Raw genomic sequence first — 17500 nt, forward strand, 5'->3', positions numbered from 1 at the left:
TATCTTGCCGGTGCGATAAATGTAGTTGTTATCACCACTATTGTTTTTCAGTCAAGGCCACGGTTAATTACAGTTACCGCTATTGACACCAGATAAACTCATATTTAGGTTATTCACAAGATGGTCGTTACAATCTCGGCTACCTGACGGATTATTATAGGCCTATTTGTTTCGTGACAATGTACTTGTCAGCGTTAATTCATATCACCCTATAAATCTTCCTCGACGCTTCTGTATCCTCAGGGTAAGCCTAAGGCGACATCGAACAGACATTGATTCAGCGATATGATAAAAAAAAATCCAGCATTCGCCTGCGGCTAAAAAATAACTGTCACAGCAGGATAAATGCATTTTTTTCTTCCCACTTCCCGTTCAGTTAAACTAACGACTCCCTCCTAATGTCTGCGGTTCGAGCGTCTGCCTTCCTCGATAACTGTCTCGGTGGTTGGCACATCTTCCTTCGTTAAAAAAATCTGACGTTGCAAAAATACTTACTCGACTCACTGACAAATACTGTAATAAATTGATGAATCTGATTGCAACATGTATTATGCCTTCTCCATCACGGAACGCTTGTGTAAAAAATACGCATGTGTTCACGTCAAAAGATCCAGGTTTTTGCTCTGATTCCTCTGAACAAGTTGCAAAAGGTTGAAAGGCTTAACGTGTCGAATTTTACGCTTGCATTACGTTAACAAGCAGGTTTGGTAATGGCACTTCGAATCACGTGAGCGTAATCAATATTTACAGGAGAGGGAGAGGGAGAGGGGGAGGGAGAGGGAGAGAGAGAGGGAGAGAGAGAGGGAGAGAGAGAGGGAGAGAGAGAGGGAGAGAGAGAGGGAGAGAGAGAGAGAGAGAGAGAGATGTAATATTCAAGACAGAAAGATAAAGATGAAATTGAAAAAGAGAAAGTTATAGTAATTGCTAATAGAAAACGTACCTCCAGCGTGTATTTAGCAATAAATCAACACACTCGAACGAAACATTCGCGCACTGGCTTGGAAAATACATAAAATCAAGTTCAAAAATCACGGAAAGATTCGCACACCTGTCCTGTTTGCTACCTTCGCCGAATGGGGGAAGAGACCCATTCGGCAGGGATATCTATTTACTCATTCTACATGCTGCATAAAAAATTCACAAAGCGATTTGTCAGGGTTTTAAAAAAACCCAAAAGTTTATTCAATTTGGATTTGAATTCCAAGGTAGATAAGCGGGATGCGGGGAAATTAGTTTAAGGGGCAGAAAAATTTAAACTGTTTTTGGGGAATTTTAAAAAAATAAAAAAATACAGGGGGTTTTGGTTTAATTTAAAATAAGATTAGTTTAGAAACGAAAAAAAATTGGGTGGAAATTTTGGTTTTGAGAGTAAAAATGTGGGGTTTAAATTTCAAAAGGGTTTAAAGCGGGGGAAAAGGGCTTTTGAGGTCAGTTCACTTTGACGGTTTTAGACTGGGTGGGCGGGGGGTTGGATCCCCGGCGGAAAATGGGGGAATTTCCTTTTTTGCTACGGGGACTTGGAGTTTTCCAAAAGATGTTGGGGTCAAGTTTAGATTAGAAATCCAACATAATAATAAGAACAGTAAATAGACATTATTATTACTATCACCACTCATTTTTTGAAAATGGTAATAATAGAAAAGAAAACAATAATAACAACAACCAACAACAAAAATTTTAATAATAATAAAAAATCAAAAGGAAATTTAAAAAATAATTAAAAAAATGGGAATAGAAAATAAAAAAAATAAAATTTAAAACCCCAATAATAATAAAAATTATTTTAAAACAAAAAAATAAAATTTTTAGGAAAAACTAATAATAAAAACCCAATTTTTTATTATCATTATTAATGATAATAACAATAATATTAACAATAACACAAATAAAAGTAATGATAACAATATTAATAATGATAACAATTATGATTATAATAATAATAATAATAATAATAAAATAATAATAATAAAAATTTAAAAAAATAATAATAATAAAAAAAATAAAAATAAAAATTAATTTTAACGATAATAATGAAAATCCTATTTACTAATAATAAAATTAAAAATTTAATAACGATAATAAGATAATGAAAAAATTTTCTAAAAATTTAAAAACAGAAAATGACAAAAAAATAATAGTAATGATAATAAAAAAACACAATGCTAACAGCAGCAACAGCACGCACAGACCCTGTACAGCACAGAGCAATCGTCCTAGATACAACAGACTAAAATCAGTTATCTTCCGGTGCACGTGCCCTCCCGTGACCCCCTGACCCCTCCGCCTCGGCCCGCCCCTACCCCGACATCCATCTCCGCCGCGGGCCCCAGCGTGGGAAAGCCGAGATTTTTTTTTTTTAGGAGCCCTGTGTTTTGGAATCTGCCCTTATTTTTCTCCCCCTTTTTTATAAATTTCCCAAATTTTTTGGCCCCGGGGACAGGCGGCAAGTTCTTTCACTTGTTTCATCACAAATTATCGTGATACACGTGGGCGCTTAAAAATCCCTTGTGGGGAACAGGGTACCTCTTCCCGGGCCACTGGACCGGGGTTAATTTCCCAGGTCATACCATTTTTCATCCGCGGGGCGCGGTCGAAATTCCCATGGGGTCCCCACCCTCCCATCCAAACCCCAGTCTTGCTTTCCCCCCCGCACACCCGGGCCCCGGCCGTCGCTCCGCCCCCAGGACTACGAGTCAGCGGGGTTTTCATCACCGGGGACACGCTGCCCCAAATTTGCCCCGCGATAAAAAAAACCAGTTTTCCCTTTGCTGTTTCCCAACGGCTGGCACACTTTCGGCCGCCCAGACGCTCCGGTGCCCAGCCGCCTCTCCAGGAAGTGTCGGGGGGCGAAAATGACATCTGTGAGGAGATCCCGGTTTCATGAGGAACTACCGGCGGGAAGGATCCCTCGCCAAAGGGGCCTTTGAGTGGAAGTGTGAAGTAAAAAAGGTTCATGTGATTCACACAAATAAATGTTTATGGGTCTTTACACGAAACTGTTTGCGGACATTTACACAAACAAATATAAGTTGTTATTTACACAAACAAATGTTTATGGGGCATTTACACAAAGAAATACCCGACAGCAGTTCGGCTATCCATTCCAAAATTGGAAAAAAGTAGAAAATCTTCTTCCCTCCAAAACCAACGTGAGAAGAGCGCAAAACAAGTGATTACCAGAGTAGCTGAGACCAAAGGTTGACATCATTACATAATAGCAATCTCGACCTTAATGGAGAAGGCAATTGCACTAAGAGATACTACCTGAGAACCTTCCCGCCGTGGTGAACACAGGCGTCGTAAACAACATCAAACAAGCCACATCGGGAGCTCCTGTGTGGAGGTGGGATAGGGCAGGGCAGCTACTGCGGGTCAACACTCGGTTTTTACCCTAAAAGGAAACCCCCTACTTTTTAAAACGAGGCAAAATATAGGGCAAAAAGGGGAAAAAAAACATTTCAGGGGGTATGAGAAACAGTTTAATGTTTAAAATTTTTAAACAATAATAATGGCCCTGCTGTGAAAAAAAGGGATTTTAATGTTTTCTCTGTGGGGGAAAAAACATAAACCCCCATGGATCATTCCTTTTTAAAGGCTTTACTACGGTCTGATGTAATAATCATTCATTTGTTTTTATGCTGTTTCCTTCTCTCTTCCTTCCCCCCCCAAAAAGGCACCCCCTAAAAAAGGAAATTCCCCAAAGCCCACTAAGCATAAAAAGGGCAAAAAACCACCTTGGTTGTGGGGTGTGGGACCCAAATGATGTACGCCCGCGGGAAAACGTTAAAGGGTCCTTGCCCGACTGACCGCAATTTTTGGGTGAGCGGAGGGAGGGAGGGCCCAAGGGGGGCCCCCAGAATTGTTGCGGGGAGAAGGGAGAAGAGAGGGAAGAGGGAGACAAAAAGAGAGAAGGAAGGAAAAAGGAAGGGGTTTTAAGAAAGGGGTTGGCTTTTACAATTTATGAAAAATCAGGCCCTTTAAGGAAAAAAAAAAAGAAGGTTAACTACAATTTTTTTAAAACCCCCCTGACAAAGCGCCCCTGGTCAAGACAGGTATCCCCCTTTACCCGCGCTCACATAAAACAGTTTAAAATTCGCAACGAAAATTTAAAAGGGCTGCACAAAGCGTGCATGCAACTTTGCTCTTGCCTTCCGCCCCCACCTTTTCCCCCCAAGTCTTTCCCCTCCCCGTCTGTTGGGTTAACCGGATTTAAACGCTTCCGCCTGGCACTACAGCCGTTTTCTTTGCAGACTTTAGACGTTCATGTCAGTAGTAGTAATAGCCTTCCTATTTTTTCACGAGTGAATTCACTGAGAGATTATTTATTTCTAAAAAGCAAAAAAAATAATTATTATTAGAAATACAGTCAGACAATCAGAAATCCATTCCATCTGAAGGCGATCCACAGGATGTGTGTGTGTGTGTGTATATGTGTGTGTGGATGTGTGTGTGTGTGTGTGTGTGTGTTATGTGTGTGTGGGGGTGTGGGTGTGTATATGTGTGTGGGTGTATGGGGGCGTGTGTGTGTGTGTGTGTTTGGGGTTGGTGTGTGTTGTTTTGTGTATATGTGTGTGTGTGTGTGGTTTTTGGGGTGTGGTGTGTGTGTGTGTGTTGGTGTGTGTGGGGGGTTGGGGTGTGTTGTGTGTGTGTGTGGTGTGTGGTGTGTGTGTTGGGGTGTTGGGATTTTGTTTTATATATATATAATATTTAATATAATAAGGGGAAAAAAAATTTTATATTTTATTTTTATTATATTTTTATTATTACTAATTTTATATATATTTTATAAAATATATTATAAGAGAGAGGGAGAGAGAGAGAGAGAGGGGAAGAGAAAGAGAGAGGGGAGGGGGAAAGGATGAGAGGGATGAGAGAGGAGAGGAGAAAAGAGGAGAAGACGAGAGAGAGAAAGAGAAAAAGAGAGAGGGGGAGAGACAGGGCAGACAGAAAAAACAACAAAAAATATATAAATATATTTAAAATATATAGTATGTATGTATATAAAAATAAATATATATATATATATTTAAAAAATATATATATAGAAGAGGGGAAGAAAAAGATGCCGAGGGGAGGGGAAAAGAAAAGAAGAGAGGGGAGAGGGGAGGAAGGGGAGGGAAAAGAGAAAGAGAGAAGGGGAAAAAGAGAAAAAGGAGAGAGAAGGAAGAGAAGGGGGGAAGGAGAAAGGAGGGAAAGGGGAGAAAAAATTGGGGAGAGAGCGAAGAGAGGGGAGAGAGAGAAAAGGGGAGAGGTGAAGGAGAGAAGAGAGAGAGAGAGAAAAAGGGGAAAAAAAGAGAGAGAGAGAGAAAGACGGGAAAAAGGGGGGAAAAGAGCCCAAAGAAAGAGAAAGAGAAAAAAGAAAATAATGAGAGAAAGAGAGAGAGAAAGGGGGGAGAGAGAGAGACGGGGGGAAAGAGAGGAAGGGGGAAAAGGGGGAAAAAGAGAGAAGAATGAGAGAGAGAGAGAGAAGAGAGAGAAGAGAGAGAGAGAGAGATGAAGGAGAAAAGAAAAACGGGGGAGAAAGAGGGAATGAAAAGAGAAGAGAAAGGGCGAGAAGGAGAGAGTGTGTGTGTGGTGAGGGGGAGAGAGAGAGGAAAAGAAGAGAGTAGGGGGGAGGAGGGGGAAGAAGAGGAAAAGGAATTGAGAAAAAGGGAAAAAATGAAAAAAGAAAGGAGGGGAGGAAAAAAAAAGAAGGGAAAAAAAAAGAAAGAAAGAAAGAGAGAGAGGAGAGAAGGAGGGGGCAGAGGGGAAAAGGGGAAAGAGAAAAGAGAAAAAGGAGGAGCGAGAATACGAGAGAGAAGGAGAGGAGAGTTAAAAAGAGAGAGAGAGAAGAAGGGGAAAAGAAGGGGAAGAAAAGACGGGAAAAGGAAAAATACAGGGGAAAGGAAGAGAGGGGGAAAAAGGAGGAAAAAAGGAAGGACGAAGAGGGAAAAAGGGGAAAAAAGGGGAGAAAGGGGGAGAGGAAGGAGAAAGGGGAAGGAGAGGAGAGAAAAAAAAGGGGGAGAAAAATGTGGGTGAGAAAAGAAGAGAGAAAGATGATTTAGACTGGGGTAGGGGAGAGAAAGGGGTGGGGGGGGGAGAGAGAGGGGGAGAGAAGGGGGGGAAAAGAAAGGGAGAGGAGAGAGAAAAGGGGAAAGATTTTTTGAAAGGAAGAGAGAGGGGGGAGAGAGGAGAGAGGGGAGGAGAGAAAAAAAGAAAAAGAGGGGAGGGGGAGAGAAAGGAAAAGAAAGAAAGAGAGAGAGAGAGAAGGAGAGAGAGGAGAGAAAAAAAAGAGGGGGAAGAGAAGAAGGGGGAGCGGATTTAGGGAAGGGGAGAGACGAGAGAGGGGAGGGGAAGGAAAAAAGCGGAGAGAGAAAGAAGAGAGAAAGAAGAGGAGAGAGAGAGAGAAAGAGAGGGAGAGAGAGAGGGAGAGAAGAGGAGAGAAGAGGGGGAGAGAGAGAGAGAGAGAGAAAGAGAAGAGGGAAAGAACGAGAAAAGGAAAAAGAGGGGAGAGAGAGGAGAGGGGGAGAAAAAGGAAAAGAAGGGGGAGAGAAAAAGGAAAAAAGACGAGAAAGAAAAGGGGAGAGAGAGGAGAAAGGGAGAAGAGGGGGAGGGCGGGGAGGGGGGAGAAGGAGAGGAGGGATGAGAAGAGAGAGAGAGAAGGGGGAGAGAGAGGGGGAAGGGAAAAAGGGGAGGAAAAACGACCAGAGAAAAAGAAGGGGAGGGGGACAGAGAGAGAAAAGGAAGGGGAAAACCAAAAAGAGAAGAGGAGAGAGGGAGGAGGGGAGAGAGAAAAGTGGGGTTGGGGAGATGAGGAGAGAGAGGAGGAGAGAAAGGGGAGAGAGAGAGAGAAGGAGAGGGGAGAAAAAGAAAGAGACAGAGAGAGGGAAAGGATAGAAGAAGAAAAGGAAGAGGATGAGGAAGGAAAAAAAAAAGGGGAGATTGGGGAGAGGGGGAGAGAGAGAGGAGAGAGAGGGAGAGGGGGAGGGGAAGAGAGAGAAAGGGAGGGGAAAACAGAAGAAAGGGGAGAGAGAGAAAAGGAAGAGAGAGGAAAGAAAAGAGAGAGGGGGGAGAGAAAAGAGGAGGAGGGGAAGAGAGAGAGAAGAGAGGAGAAAAGATGGGAAAAGGGTGAGGGAGAGAGGAGAGAGGAAGAGAAAAAGAGAGGAAAAGAGGTTTTGATGAAGGCGGGAGAAAAAGGGGGAAAAGGGGGGAAGAGAGCGAGAAAAGGAGAGAGGAAGGAAAAATTCAGGGGAAGGGGAGAGGAGAGGGGGAGAGAGAGTAGGAAAAGGGGGAAAAAGGAGGAGGAGTGGATGAGGTCGGGTTTCCGTGTTCCAAAGTAGAAGAGGAAGAGAGGGGGAGAGAGGGAAAAAAGGGAGGGACGAGAGAAAAAGGGGAGGGAGATTGGGAAGGGGGGGGAAAAATGACTAGAGGGGAGAGAGGAGGGGAGAAAAGCGAGGAGAGTAGGAGAGATGAGAGGGGGAGGGGTGGAAAAAGAGAGAGGGGGAAAAGGGGAGAGAGAGAGAGAAAAAAAGAGAGAGGGGGAGGGGAGGGGAGGGGGGGAGAGAGAAAAGAGAGAGGGAAGAGGAGAGGAGAGGGAGGGAAAGGAGGAAGAGAGAGAGGGGGGAAGAAGGAAGGAGAGAGAGGGAAAGGAAAAGGGGAGACGAAGAGAGGAAAAAAAAAAAAAAAAAAAGAAGAGGAGAGAGGAAAAGGGAAGGGGGGAGAGATGGAGGGAAAAGGAGAGAAAAAAAGAAAGAGGGGGAGGAGAAAAGAGAGAGAGAGGAAATAGAGAGAAGAGGGAGAGAGAGAAAAGAGAGGGGAAGGGGGAGAGAGAAAAGAGAGAAAAAGAAGAGAAGGGGGAGGGGAAAAGGGGAGAGAGGGGGAGAAAGAGAGGGAGGGGAACGGGGGAGAAAGAGAGAAAAAGAAGGAGGGAGAGGGGGAGAGAGGGGAAATGAGGGAAAAAAGGGGAAAAGGGGGAGAGAGAGAAAAAAGAAAAGAGAGGAGAGAGAGAAGAAGAATAAAAAAGAAATATAAAATAAAAGATGAGAAAAACTAAACATCCAAATAAAAAAAAAAAAAAATAAAGAGAAAAGAGGAAAGGAAAAAGAGAAAAGGGGGGGGGAGGGGAAAAAGGGGAAGGAGAGGAAAAAGGAAAAAGAGAGAGGGGGAGGAAAAGGGGGAGAAAAGGGGGAGAGGGGAAGGGGGAAAAAGAGAGGGGAGAGGAAGGGGAGGAGGAGGAGAGAAAAGGGGAAGGGGGAGGGGGGAGAGGGGGAAAAAGAGAAAAGGGAAAAGAGGGAAAAAGGGGAAAGGAAAAAAAAAGGAAAAGAGAAAAGAGAGGAGAAAAAGGAAAAAATGAAAAAAAAAAAGAGAAAAAGAGAGAAAAAAGAGAGAGGGAGGAAAAGAGAAAAGAGAAGGGGAGGGGGAGAGAGGAAAAAAAAGGGAGAAGAAGAAAAGAAGGGGGAAGAAAAGGGAGAGAAGGGGAGGGGAGAGGGGAGAAAAGAGAGGAAAAAGAGAGAGAGAAGAAAAAGAGAGAAAAGGGGGAAAAAGAAAGAGGAGGAGGAAACGGGGGAAAAGGGAGAAAGAGAGAGAGGGAAAAGGGGGGGGGGGGGAGAGGGGGAGAGAGATGGGAAGGGAAGAGAGGGGGGGACGAGAGGGGGGAGAGGGGGATGAAGAGGAAAAGGAAGAAAGAAAGAAGAAAAGAAGGGAAAGAGGGGAGAAGAGAGAGGAAAGAGAAAAGGGGAAAAAGAGGAGGAGAGAGAAAGAGGGGAGAGAGAGAGGATTGGGGAGAGCGGAGGAAAAGAGGGGAAAAAAAGAAGGGGGAGAAAGAGGAGAGAGAAGAGAAGGGGGAAAAAGAGAGAGGGGGAAAAGAGAGGGAAAAAAAGAGGAAGGGGAGAAAAAGAGGAAAGAAAAGAGAAAAAAGGGAGGTTGGGTGGAGAGAGAGGGGAGAAAAGAGGGGGGAAAGGAGAGAGGAGAGGGGGAAAAAGGGAGAGAAGAGAGAGAGGGGAGAGAGAGAAAAGGGGAGAGGGGAAAGAAGAAAGAAGAGAGAGAAGAGGAGAGAGAGGAGAAAGAAGGGGAGGAGAGAGAGAAAGAAAGGGGGAGGAGAAAAAGAGAGAGAGTTGGGGGAGGGGGGGAGAAAAGAGAAGAAAAAAGGGGGAGGGGGGGGAAAGAAGGAGGGGAGGAATTTTTTTTGGGGGGAAAAGAGAGAGAGAGAGAAAAAAAGAAAAAAAGAAAAAAAAGAGGAAAAGAAGGGGAGAGGAAAAAGAGGAAAAGAAAAGAGGAAAAAGAAAAAAAGGTGGGGAAAAAGAAAGGAGAAAAGAGGGGAGGGGAGAAGGAAGAGAGAGGGGAGAGAGAGGGAGAGAAGAGAGAAAAAGGGGGGGGAGAGAGAGAGGGGAGAGAGAAAAAGAGGGGAAAAGAGAGAGAGGAGGGGGACCGGGGAGAGAAGGGAAAAAAGGAGAGAAAAGAGGGAGAGGAGAGAGAGAGAAGAGAGAGAGAAAGAGGGAGAGAAGGGGAGAGAAGAGAGAGGAAAAAAGAAGAAGACGAGAGAGAAGGGGGGAGAGAGAGAGAGAAGGAAAAGAGAGAAAAAAGAGAAAAAAAGAGAGGGGAGGGAGAGAGAGAGAGAAGGGAGAGAGAGGAAAAAAGGGGAGAGGGGGGAGCGAGAGGAGGAGAGAAAAAGAGAGGGGAAGAGGGGAAAAGAGGGGAGAAGAAGGGGAGAGAGAGAGAGAGAGAGAGGGGGGATGTGGAAAAAGAGAGAGAGAGAGAGAGGAGACGGGAGGAGATGATGGAGAGGGGAGAGAAAAGAGAGAAGAGAGGTTCCGAGAGGAGAGAGAAGGGGGAGAGAGAAGTGAGGGGAGAGAGGGGGGAGAGAGAGAGAGAAGGGATGGAGAGAGAAAAGAGAGAGGGGGAAGGGGAGAGAGAGGGGGAGAGAGAGAGAGAGAGGAGAGGGGAGAAAAAGAGAGAAGGGGAGAGAGAAAGGGGGGAAGGGGGGGAGAGAGAGAGAAGGAAGAGGGGAAGGAGAGAGAGAGGGGAAAAGAGGGAGAGAGAAAAAAAAAAGAAAAGGGGAGGAGAGGAAAGAAAGGACGAAGGGGAGGAAGAGGGGAGAGAGAGAGAGAAGGAGAGAAAAGGGTTTGAGGGGAGAGGAGAGATTTGGGGAGAGAGAAAAGGGGGAAAAGAGAGAGGGAGAGGAGAGGAGTGGGAGAGGAGAGAGGAGGGGAGGGGAGAGGGTTTGGGGGAGGGGAGAGGAAGAGAGAAAAGAGAGGAGAAAAAGAGAGAGAGGAGAGAGAGTTTTTTAAAAGAAGGGGAGAGAGACGAAGGGGAAAAGAACCCAAGGGGAGAGAGGGGGGAGAGGGAGAGAAAGTGGGGGAGAGAGAGAGAAAGAAAGAGAAGAGAGAGAGGGGAGAGAGAGATAAGAGGGGAGAGAGAGGGGGGTAAGAGAGAGAAAAGGGGCGGGGAGAGAGAAGAGAAGACGGGGGAAAAAAAAAAAAAAAAAAAAAAAAAAAAAAAAAGAAAAGGGGGGAGAGAGAGAGGGGGGAGAGAGAGAGAGAGAGAGGAGAGGAGAAGAGGAGAGAGAGAGAGAGGAGGGGGAGAGAGAGAGAGGAAAGGAGAGGAGAGAGGAGAGGGGAGAGAGAACGGGGAGAGAGAGAAAAGAAAAAAAAAAAAGAGAGAGAGGAAGGAAGAGAGAGAGAAGAGAGAGAGGGGAGGGAGACAGGAGGGGAGGGGAGAGGGGAGAGAGAGAGGGGGTTTGGGGAAAAGAAAAGAGGACGGGGAGAGAGAGGAAGAGAGAGAGAGAGAGGAAAAGGGGAGAAGGGAAAAAGGGGAGAGAGAGAGAGAAAAGGGGAGAAGAGAGAGAGGGAAATGAAGGGGAAAAAGGAAGGAAAGAGGAAAGGAGGAAAGTTGAAAGGAATGAGGGAAAAAAACCGACTTGGGGAAAAGGGAAGAGGGGAAAAGGTTTTAAAGAAGGTTTTTTTTAAAAAAAAAAGATTAATTTATTAAAAAAAACCCAAAAAGAAAAAGGAAAAAAAAGGGAAAAATTAAAACCTTTTTGGGGCCCTCTCCCCCGCCTTATTTTTTTTTTCCCCCCCAAAATTACCCCATTCCCCCCCAAAAAACCAGGGGGGAAAAACCCCCGAACAAAGTAAACCCTGGAACAAATTTTTCCGTTTGCCAAAATCAAAATTTTTTGGGTTTTTTCCCCCAAGTTTCCCCCTTTTCTTGGCCCTTTTTCTCTCCTTTTTACAAATTTTTATTTATAAGCTTTCTTCCCCCCAAAAAAACCCCTTAGCCCCTTTTATAATCTTTTTTTTAAAAAGGGGGTTTAAAAACCTTTTTTGCCCCCCCCTATCGCTCCTTATTTTTTGGTTTCCCTTTTCCCCAAAAAAAACTTTCTTGGTCCCCCCCCCTTTATTTTTCTTTAATTTTTTTTATAATTCCCGCAAAACGTTTTTCCCTTGGGGCCCTTTTTGGAAAACCCCCTTTCGGGAACTGGAAATTGGCCCCGCTTTTTTCAAAAATTTAAACCCTATTCCTTTTTGCTTTCCAAAACTTTATTTTACCTTTTTTTCTTTCCCCCTCCAATTTTGTTTAAGATACCTTTAAAAATTTAAAGAAAATTTAAAAAAGAACCCTTTTTAAAGGGGAAAAAACCCAATTTTAAAAGGACCCTTTAAAAAACACATTTTGTTGGGGCCACGTTGGCTTTTGGGTCCTAAATTTTTTTTGAAAATTTAAAAACCGACCAGACCCTTAGGTTTGGTTACCTTTTAATTTTTTTTTTAACGATTTTAATTTTTTGTTTTTTCCTTTTTTTTTCCCCCCCCCCTTTTTTAAACCGGCCCCTCCGTTTAATTTTTAAAAAATTTAGGAATTTTTTCTACTACTTTTGTATTTTTTCCCTATTTTTGTTTTTACAATAAATTTGTTTGTTTTGAAATTTTTTGTTTGGTTTCAAAAAAAATTTTGGAAAACCATTTGTTTTGGCGTTGTTGGGAATTTTGAAAAAAATTTAAAAAAATTTTTTTGGGGTTTGGAATAAAAAATTGGGATATTTAACGTAAAATTTCGTGAAAAGACCAACGCCTTCAGAAAAAAAACCACCAGACCCCCGCCCCCGCTGGGGACTTAAATTTTTCCTGTGACCTTGTTTTGGAGCCCAAAAGCCAAAGTGTTTTTAAAAAGGGGGTTTTTGGAAAATTTTTTAAATTTCCAATTTCCTTTTTCGGGTTGTATTTGTTTTTTCTTTAAGGGGGTTTTCTTGGTTTCAGACGCTTTTTAACGGGGTTTCGAAAAGCTGATTTTCATTTGTGTGCCTTTCAGACCGTAGAAGGAAACTATAGTGTTTGAAATGGAGCGTTTGTAAGGAACACATTTGTTGCGTCTATCTGCTGGTCTTTTGTTTGTGTTCTCTATTTTTCCTGAAATAAACTTTACTCTGTATCTACAGACAGTATGATTTGGTTTACCTTTCAGATTTTTTTTGTATATTCTTGCATTTATAATTCTTTTGTTTCTTCTTTCTTTGGTTTTCTTTTTTCTGGATTACACTTTCTGTATATTTCTTGGTTCCATTGCCTGCTTTTCTACGAATTTAGCCGTAATCCTTCTTTGCATTCCATCTAATTACTGTACCTTCTCTCTCTCTCCCTCTGCATTTTCCGATTTCCTACACGTACTACACTTATGTTTACGATATATATTTAACAAAGACAGCTGTCAAAGAAAGCCATTTTATGCTTGCACCACCTATAACATCAGCATCATTTCAACGTTGCACCAGTTGCTAGTGAGAAAGTACCATATCGTCTACAGAAATTAAAACCGACCGAGCCACTCTCTTCATCGCCTCCTGCTGGTGACTTCAACGTTAGAGCAGATAGTGATCTCTCGGTCTTCACTGCGATGACAACACGCCACTCATGTTTAATTTCAAAAGAGTAGGTTTTAGGCAAATTATTCTTATTACTTTCTCAGTATTTTTATTCACTCTTTTCGTGTCTAGCAATATGGTCTGTGTTTGTCTTTAGTTATTTGCTTTGTTTGCAGTCTACTTTTGCATTTATCATCATTTGTTTGGCGTTTGGCGCAATATGCATGAGTGTCATTTGATGTTGTTAGTGCTTTACATGTGATAACTAAATGTGCATATTAGCGTAACTTGCGTGAATGAGCACAGCTGCAGAGGTTCATACACACAGACACGCACGCATGCTACTATACCTGTCCGACCTGTTGTTGTGAGCCAAAAGCAAAGTGTGTTTAGGTGCGACTTTTTACATAACTTTCCATCCTTGTCTCGTTTTATTTGTTCTACTTCTACGCAGGAGGCTGCTCGGTGCGGAGACGCGGGGGTAACGGGGTCGATGTGATCCTGTCATCTGTTGTGCCTTCAGAGATCTAACAAATGACATGGTTCACTGCAGGAAGCAATTAAAGCTGTGAAAACTGTATCTAAGGATTGCATCTTTTCTATCATAAAATCTGTTAAAAAACATCTCAAGCTGGCAAAGCCGCTCTGGAACCCGCCGAACGAGTGGATGCGTTACCATAGGCACTTTGTGCAGCACCTCGCGCTTCGGCAGCCGTCGGCACCATACACTGTGCACAGCATACGGTAGTCCCGGCGGTCACGGGGAGTTAACAAACACAAGTCATTAACTCTGGTTCCTTGCGGTCGCTTCCGTGGGACGGCCCGCACCTGCCGCCCAAGTCGCTGCCGCCCTCTGCTTATCCACACTTGTTACTTCCTCCCATTGCCTTCCTCCTCCTCTTCCCCTTCCTCTTTTCCTCTCCACCCGTGCCTACTTCCTCAATCATCTTCTTTCTGTGTCATTTCCGTTTAAACCGTCTTCTGCCACGCCTTGTAATGTCACCTGACGGTTTTCTAAAAAATAATTCCGCCAAATAGACTGTCTGTAAATACAATTTACCTCATATATATGCTTTCGCATATGTAAACACCCAGGGAGTCAAACACAAACACATACTCACACACACTCTCTCTCTCTCTCTCTCTCTCACACACACACACACACACACACACACACACACACACACACACACACACACACACACACACAAACAAACAAACAAACACACACAACACACAGAAACAAACAAACACACACACACACACACACACACACACACACACACACACACAAACACACACACACACACACACACATTCTCTCTCTCTCTCTCTCTCTCTCTCTCTCTCTCTCTCTCTCTCTCTCTCTCTCTCTTTCACTCATACTCACACTCAAGCTCATACGCAAACGCCCAGAGAACTCGCATGCCAAATCCGTCACAGTCAGCAAAGCCAACGACGCCCCGCTGAATGCCCTGCACGCGGCGCTGAATACCTTAGCGAAAAGTCCCCAGCCCAACTTAATTTCCGGACTCGGGCATTTCCCTCGCCCTGAGCGGAGGCACGAGTCCGCACGTCACGCGACGGGACCGTGAAGTAGGTAACCCGAGTCCGAGAGGCACGGCGCTGCTTGGAGGAGATGCGAGCGTCGTCCTCGCAAGAGAACGCATGCCAACCTGAAGGACGCAGGCGCTACAGAAACGGTGGTCGGCAGCGGGACAGATGTCAGTATGTCATTGGTTTTATGTAAACTAAATGAAGCATAATTCAGTGAAAATAATAGGGGCGTCAGCCAGCGTAATTTGCGATGTCGGCGCCAGTTTATTCTACTGTGTAATGATTAAAAATGCATTTAGCAAGCCTCCTATAAAGAATTTTATTATTTTCATCTAAGGCGTGGAAGTCGTGCTTTTAATCAAGAAAAAGAAACCTGAGTCGGAGTGTAACGTAGACGACCCTTCTTGACGGCGGGTTTCGAAGCGGCTTCTGCGGGTTCGAGGCAGGTGTCACGTGCGGCGCCGTCATTCGTTTTTGTTTTTCCTGCTAGGTCGACCCTTCGTTTTAGCTGCCTGTGTGCTGAGCTCTCATGACACTGGCTTTATGTTAAGCCTTCGCCAGTAGTAGGTGACAGTTTTTTATATATTTTATTTTATTTTTTATTTAATGTTCTATTTTTATGCATGCCCTTCACACTAATCCACTGCTTATACCCTCCCCCACCCGTTGTGCGCGCGCGCGCGCGCGCGCGCGTGTGTGTGTGTGTGTGTGTGTGTGTGTGTGTGTGTGTGTGTGTGTGTGTGTGTGTGTGTGTGTGTGTGTGTGTGTGTGTGTGTGTGTGTGTGTGTTTTAAACTATTTCAGTTCTGCTTTCTTTTCTGTCTCGCCTTCCCCTTCCCCTCAGTTTAACTCCCTCTTCCTTGTTCCTCGGCACAAAGCCCCCTGTTCTCGGCGAGGCAGAGGAACGGCCTGTGAGCGTGTGATGGATGTGAGCCACACCACTCCGAGGCCTGTTAGCTGCTCTCCCTACCCCTCACCATCACCCTCTCCCTTCCCCTCCCATTACCTTCCCTTCCCTTCCCACTCTTTCCCTTCCATCTCCCCTCTCTTTCCGTCCATCTACCCTCCCTTTCCGTCCATCCTCTCCCCTTCCCCTTCCTTGCCTCCACACTCTCCCCTTACTTGCCTTCTCCTTCTTCTCTCCCCTTGCCTCTACCCACTTCCCCCTTTCCCTCCATCCTTTCCCCTCCCCTTCCCTACACCTCCTCTCCTTTCTCCCTTTCCCTCCTACCCTCCCTCTTCCTAATCACTCTTCTAACACCGGTGATCACTAGAATTCATGCCGCTCGCAATGAGGGTAAACAAAATTTATTCAAACAACCGTGATAATCACCCTGCCTAGAGTAATATTAACGATGGTGAAGATAATATTGGAGAAGAACGTTAATAGTGTTGGCTTTAAGAATCATAATGGCAATAGGTAGAATATACATCAATCCCATCATTATTATTATAATTATCAGCATTACTGATGTGTTTGCCGCTGTCTTTTCCGTTGTTATTAGTATTAATGATGGCCATGATTGTGTACCTACCAGTATCATCTTACACTTTTTTATCATCATCAGAGCTAGTTGCAGCATTGCCGTCATGATCTAGCCTCTTGCTCTGATACCAAACCCATGGGGGAGACCCTCCTCAGCCCTCCCATTGGGGCCGCCCTGCCTACATAGGAATGTGCCCGTAGTGGTACTTACGATCTCCTTACGAAGAAACTGCATTTTACAGTCTAGCTGCGTCTTCTTCGAGGCGGTGGCTGCTCGGCTTCCTTCTGCGGGCGCGGCCCCGGCAGCAGCGTCCTGTGCTGATGTGACGTCGGGGCTCCCTGAGGCGTGCTGTGGCGTGGGGTCCTGGCTGCTGCTGCTGGAGGGGGAGACCTCGCTGTCGGCGGAATCAGCCCCCGAGTCGGCAGAGCAAGAGGACCAGCGCTTGCGCAGCGTCTCCGAGTTTTTGAGGCGCCGCTGGAAGTACTCCCTGCACTCGCGGGCCACCTGGTCGTCGCCCTGGCCGGCGCGGGGGAACTCAAAGGAGTCCAGGCCCGACTCGCCCAGGGAGTCCAGCGCCCCCTGGGACCCCATGTGGGACCCTGCGTGCGAGGAGTCCAGTCTGCTGGGCTGCGCTGTTTCGTAGAAGTTGCTCTCGTAAGAGAATCGGCGTCGAGGGCTTGGAACTTCGCCCGGAATGACGTCGTAGATAGGGTCGGCGGGGAGAGGGCTGGGGCGCTTGGACCCGCTGCGCAGCCTGTGGCGGTGCCCCGAATCGTCCGCCACAGAGAAGTGGTCGTGCGCGGGGTCGGGGCGCGGGACCGAGGAGCTGCGTCGCCTAGAGTACCTCCTGGACGAGGCCCGCGACCCGTCGGGCACCGCGTCGTACTCCAGGTCGGGTTTGGGCGACGGCGACCCTCGGCAGCGTGACACCCCGAAGAACATGTCCGGGTCGCCCCGCCGGTGGAGTTCGTCGATGCGCGGTTCGCTGCCAGAGACACGACGCGCGGGGCGGGGGTCGTGGCTGGAGGCCAGGGGACCTCCGCGGGCAGAGCCGGGAGTCAGGTCGTACATCGGGTTGTCAATCAGCGTGCATGACCTGGTAGGGGTGTGGGGGGACCCGTCCTCCCTGCGGCTGCATTCACTAAGGCATTTCTTCCTCGGCATTGTCGAGCAATTACTTGAAGTGCCGCTCTTGAAACTGCCGTAACTGCTGGAGGAGGACGAGGAGTAGCCACTGCTGGCACTTAAGCATGAGGCCGTGTCGGAGGACGACACAAGGTCGTGGGTGGAGTGTGAGAGCGGGAGGGCCAGGCGGGGTCGTCGGGGCAGCGTGACTACGTGCCCGTACTGCCACGTATCCTTCGCAGCGGTCGGCGGCTCCTGGCGTAGGCTCCCGCCCTTCTGCAGTAGGTTCTTGACCCGCTTCTCGACCTTGGTGCCGCTACATCGAGCCCCGCTCACGCTCTCCGAGCCCTTGTTGAGTCCTCGCGGCGGCCGGGGCTCGGAAATCTTGTTCATGGTGAGCACGAGGGAGTTCATGTGCGGGAAATCGCCCACCGGGGACTCCGCCGGGGGCAGCTCCTCCCGGGTAGACCGGAACTGACCCATGACGTCATCATGGG

General features: G+C 46.1%; 1 protein-coding gene across 1 annotated transcript in view; it reads right to left on the bottom strand.

Annotated features, from left to right (window-relative positions):
• Positions 1 to 17500, bottom strand: part of LOC119598695 (flocculation protein FLO11-like) — a 93110-nt gene that overhangs the window by 70939 nt on the left and 4671 nt on the right. The window contains exon 2 of the mRNA XM_037948458.1: positions 16089 to 17500. This exon is cut by the window's right edge and continues 66 nt beyond it. Coding sequence (XP_037804386.1) covers positions 16089 to 17500 — 1412 coding nt within the window. The remainder of the gene's footprint in view (positions 1 to 16088) is intronic.

The sequence above is a fragment of the Penaeus monodon genome, chromosome 41 (assembly GCF_015228065.2).
Source record: "Penaeus monodon isolate SGIC_2016 chromosome 41, NSTDA_Pmon_1, whole genome shotgun sequence".
NCBI lineage: Eukaryota > Metazoa > Arthropoda > Malacostraca > Decapoda > Penaeidae > Penaeus > Penaeus monodon.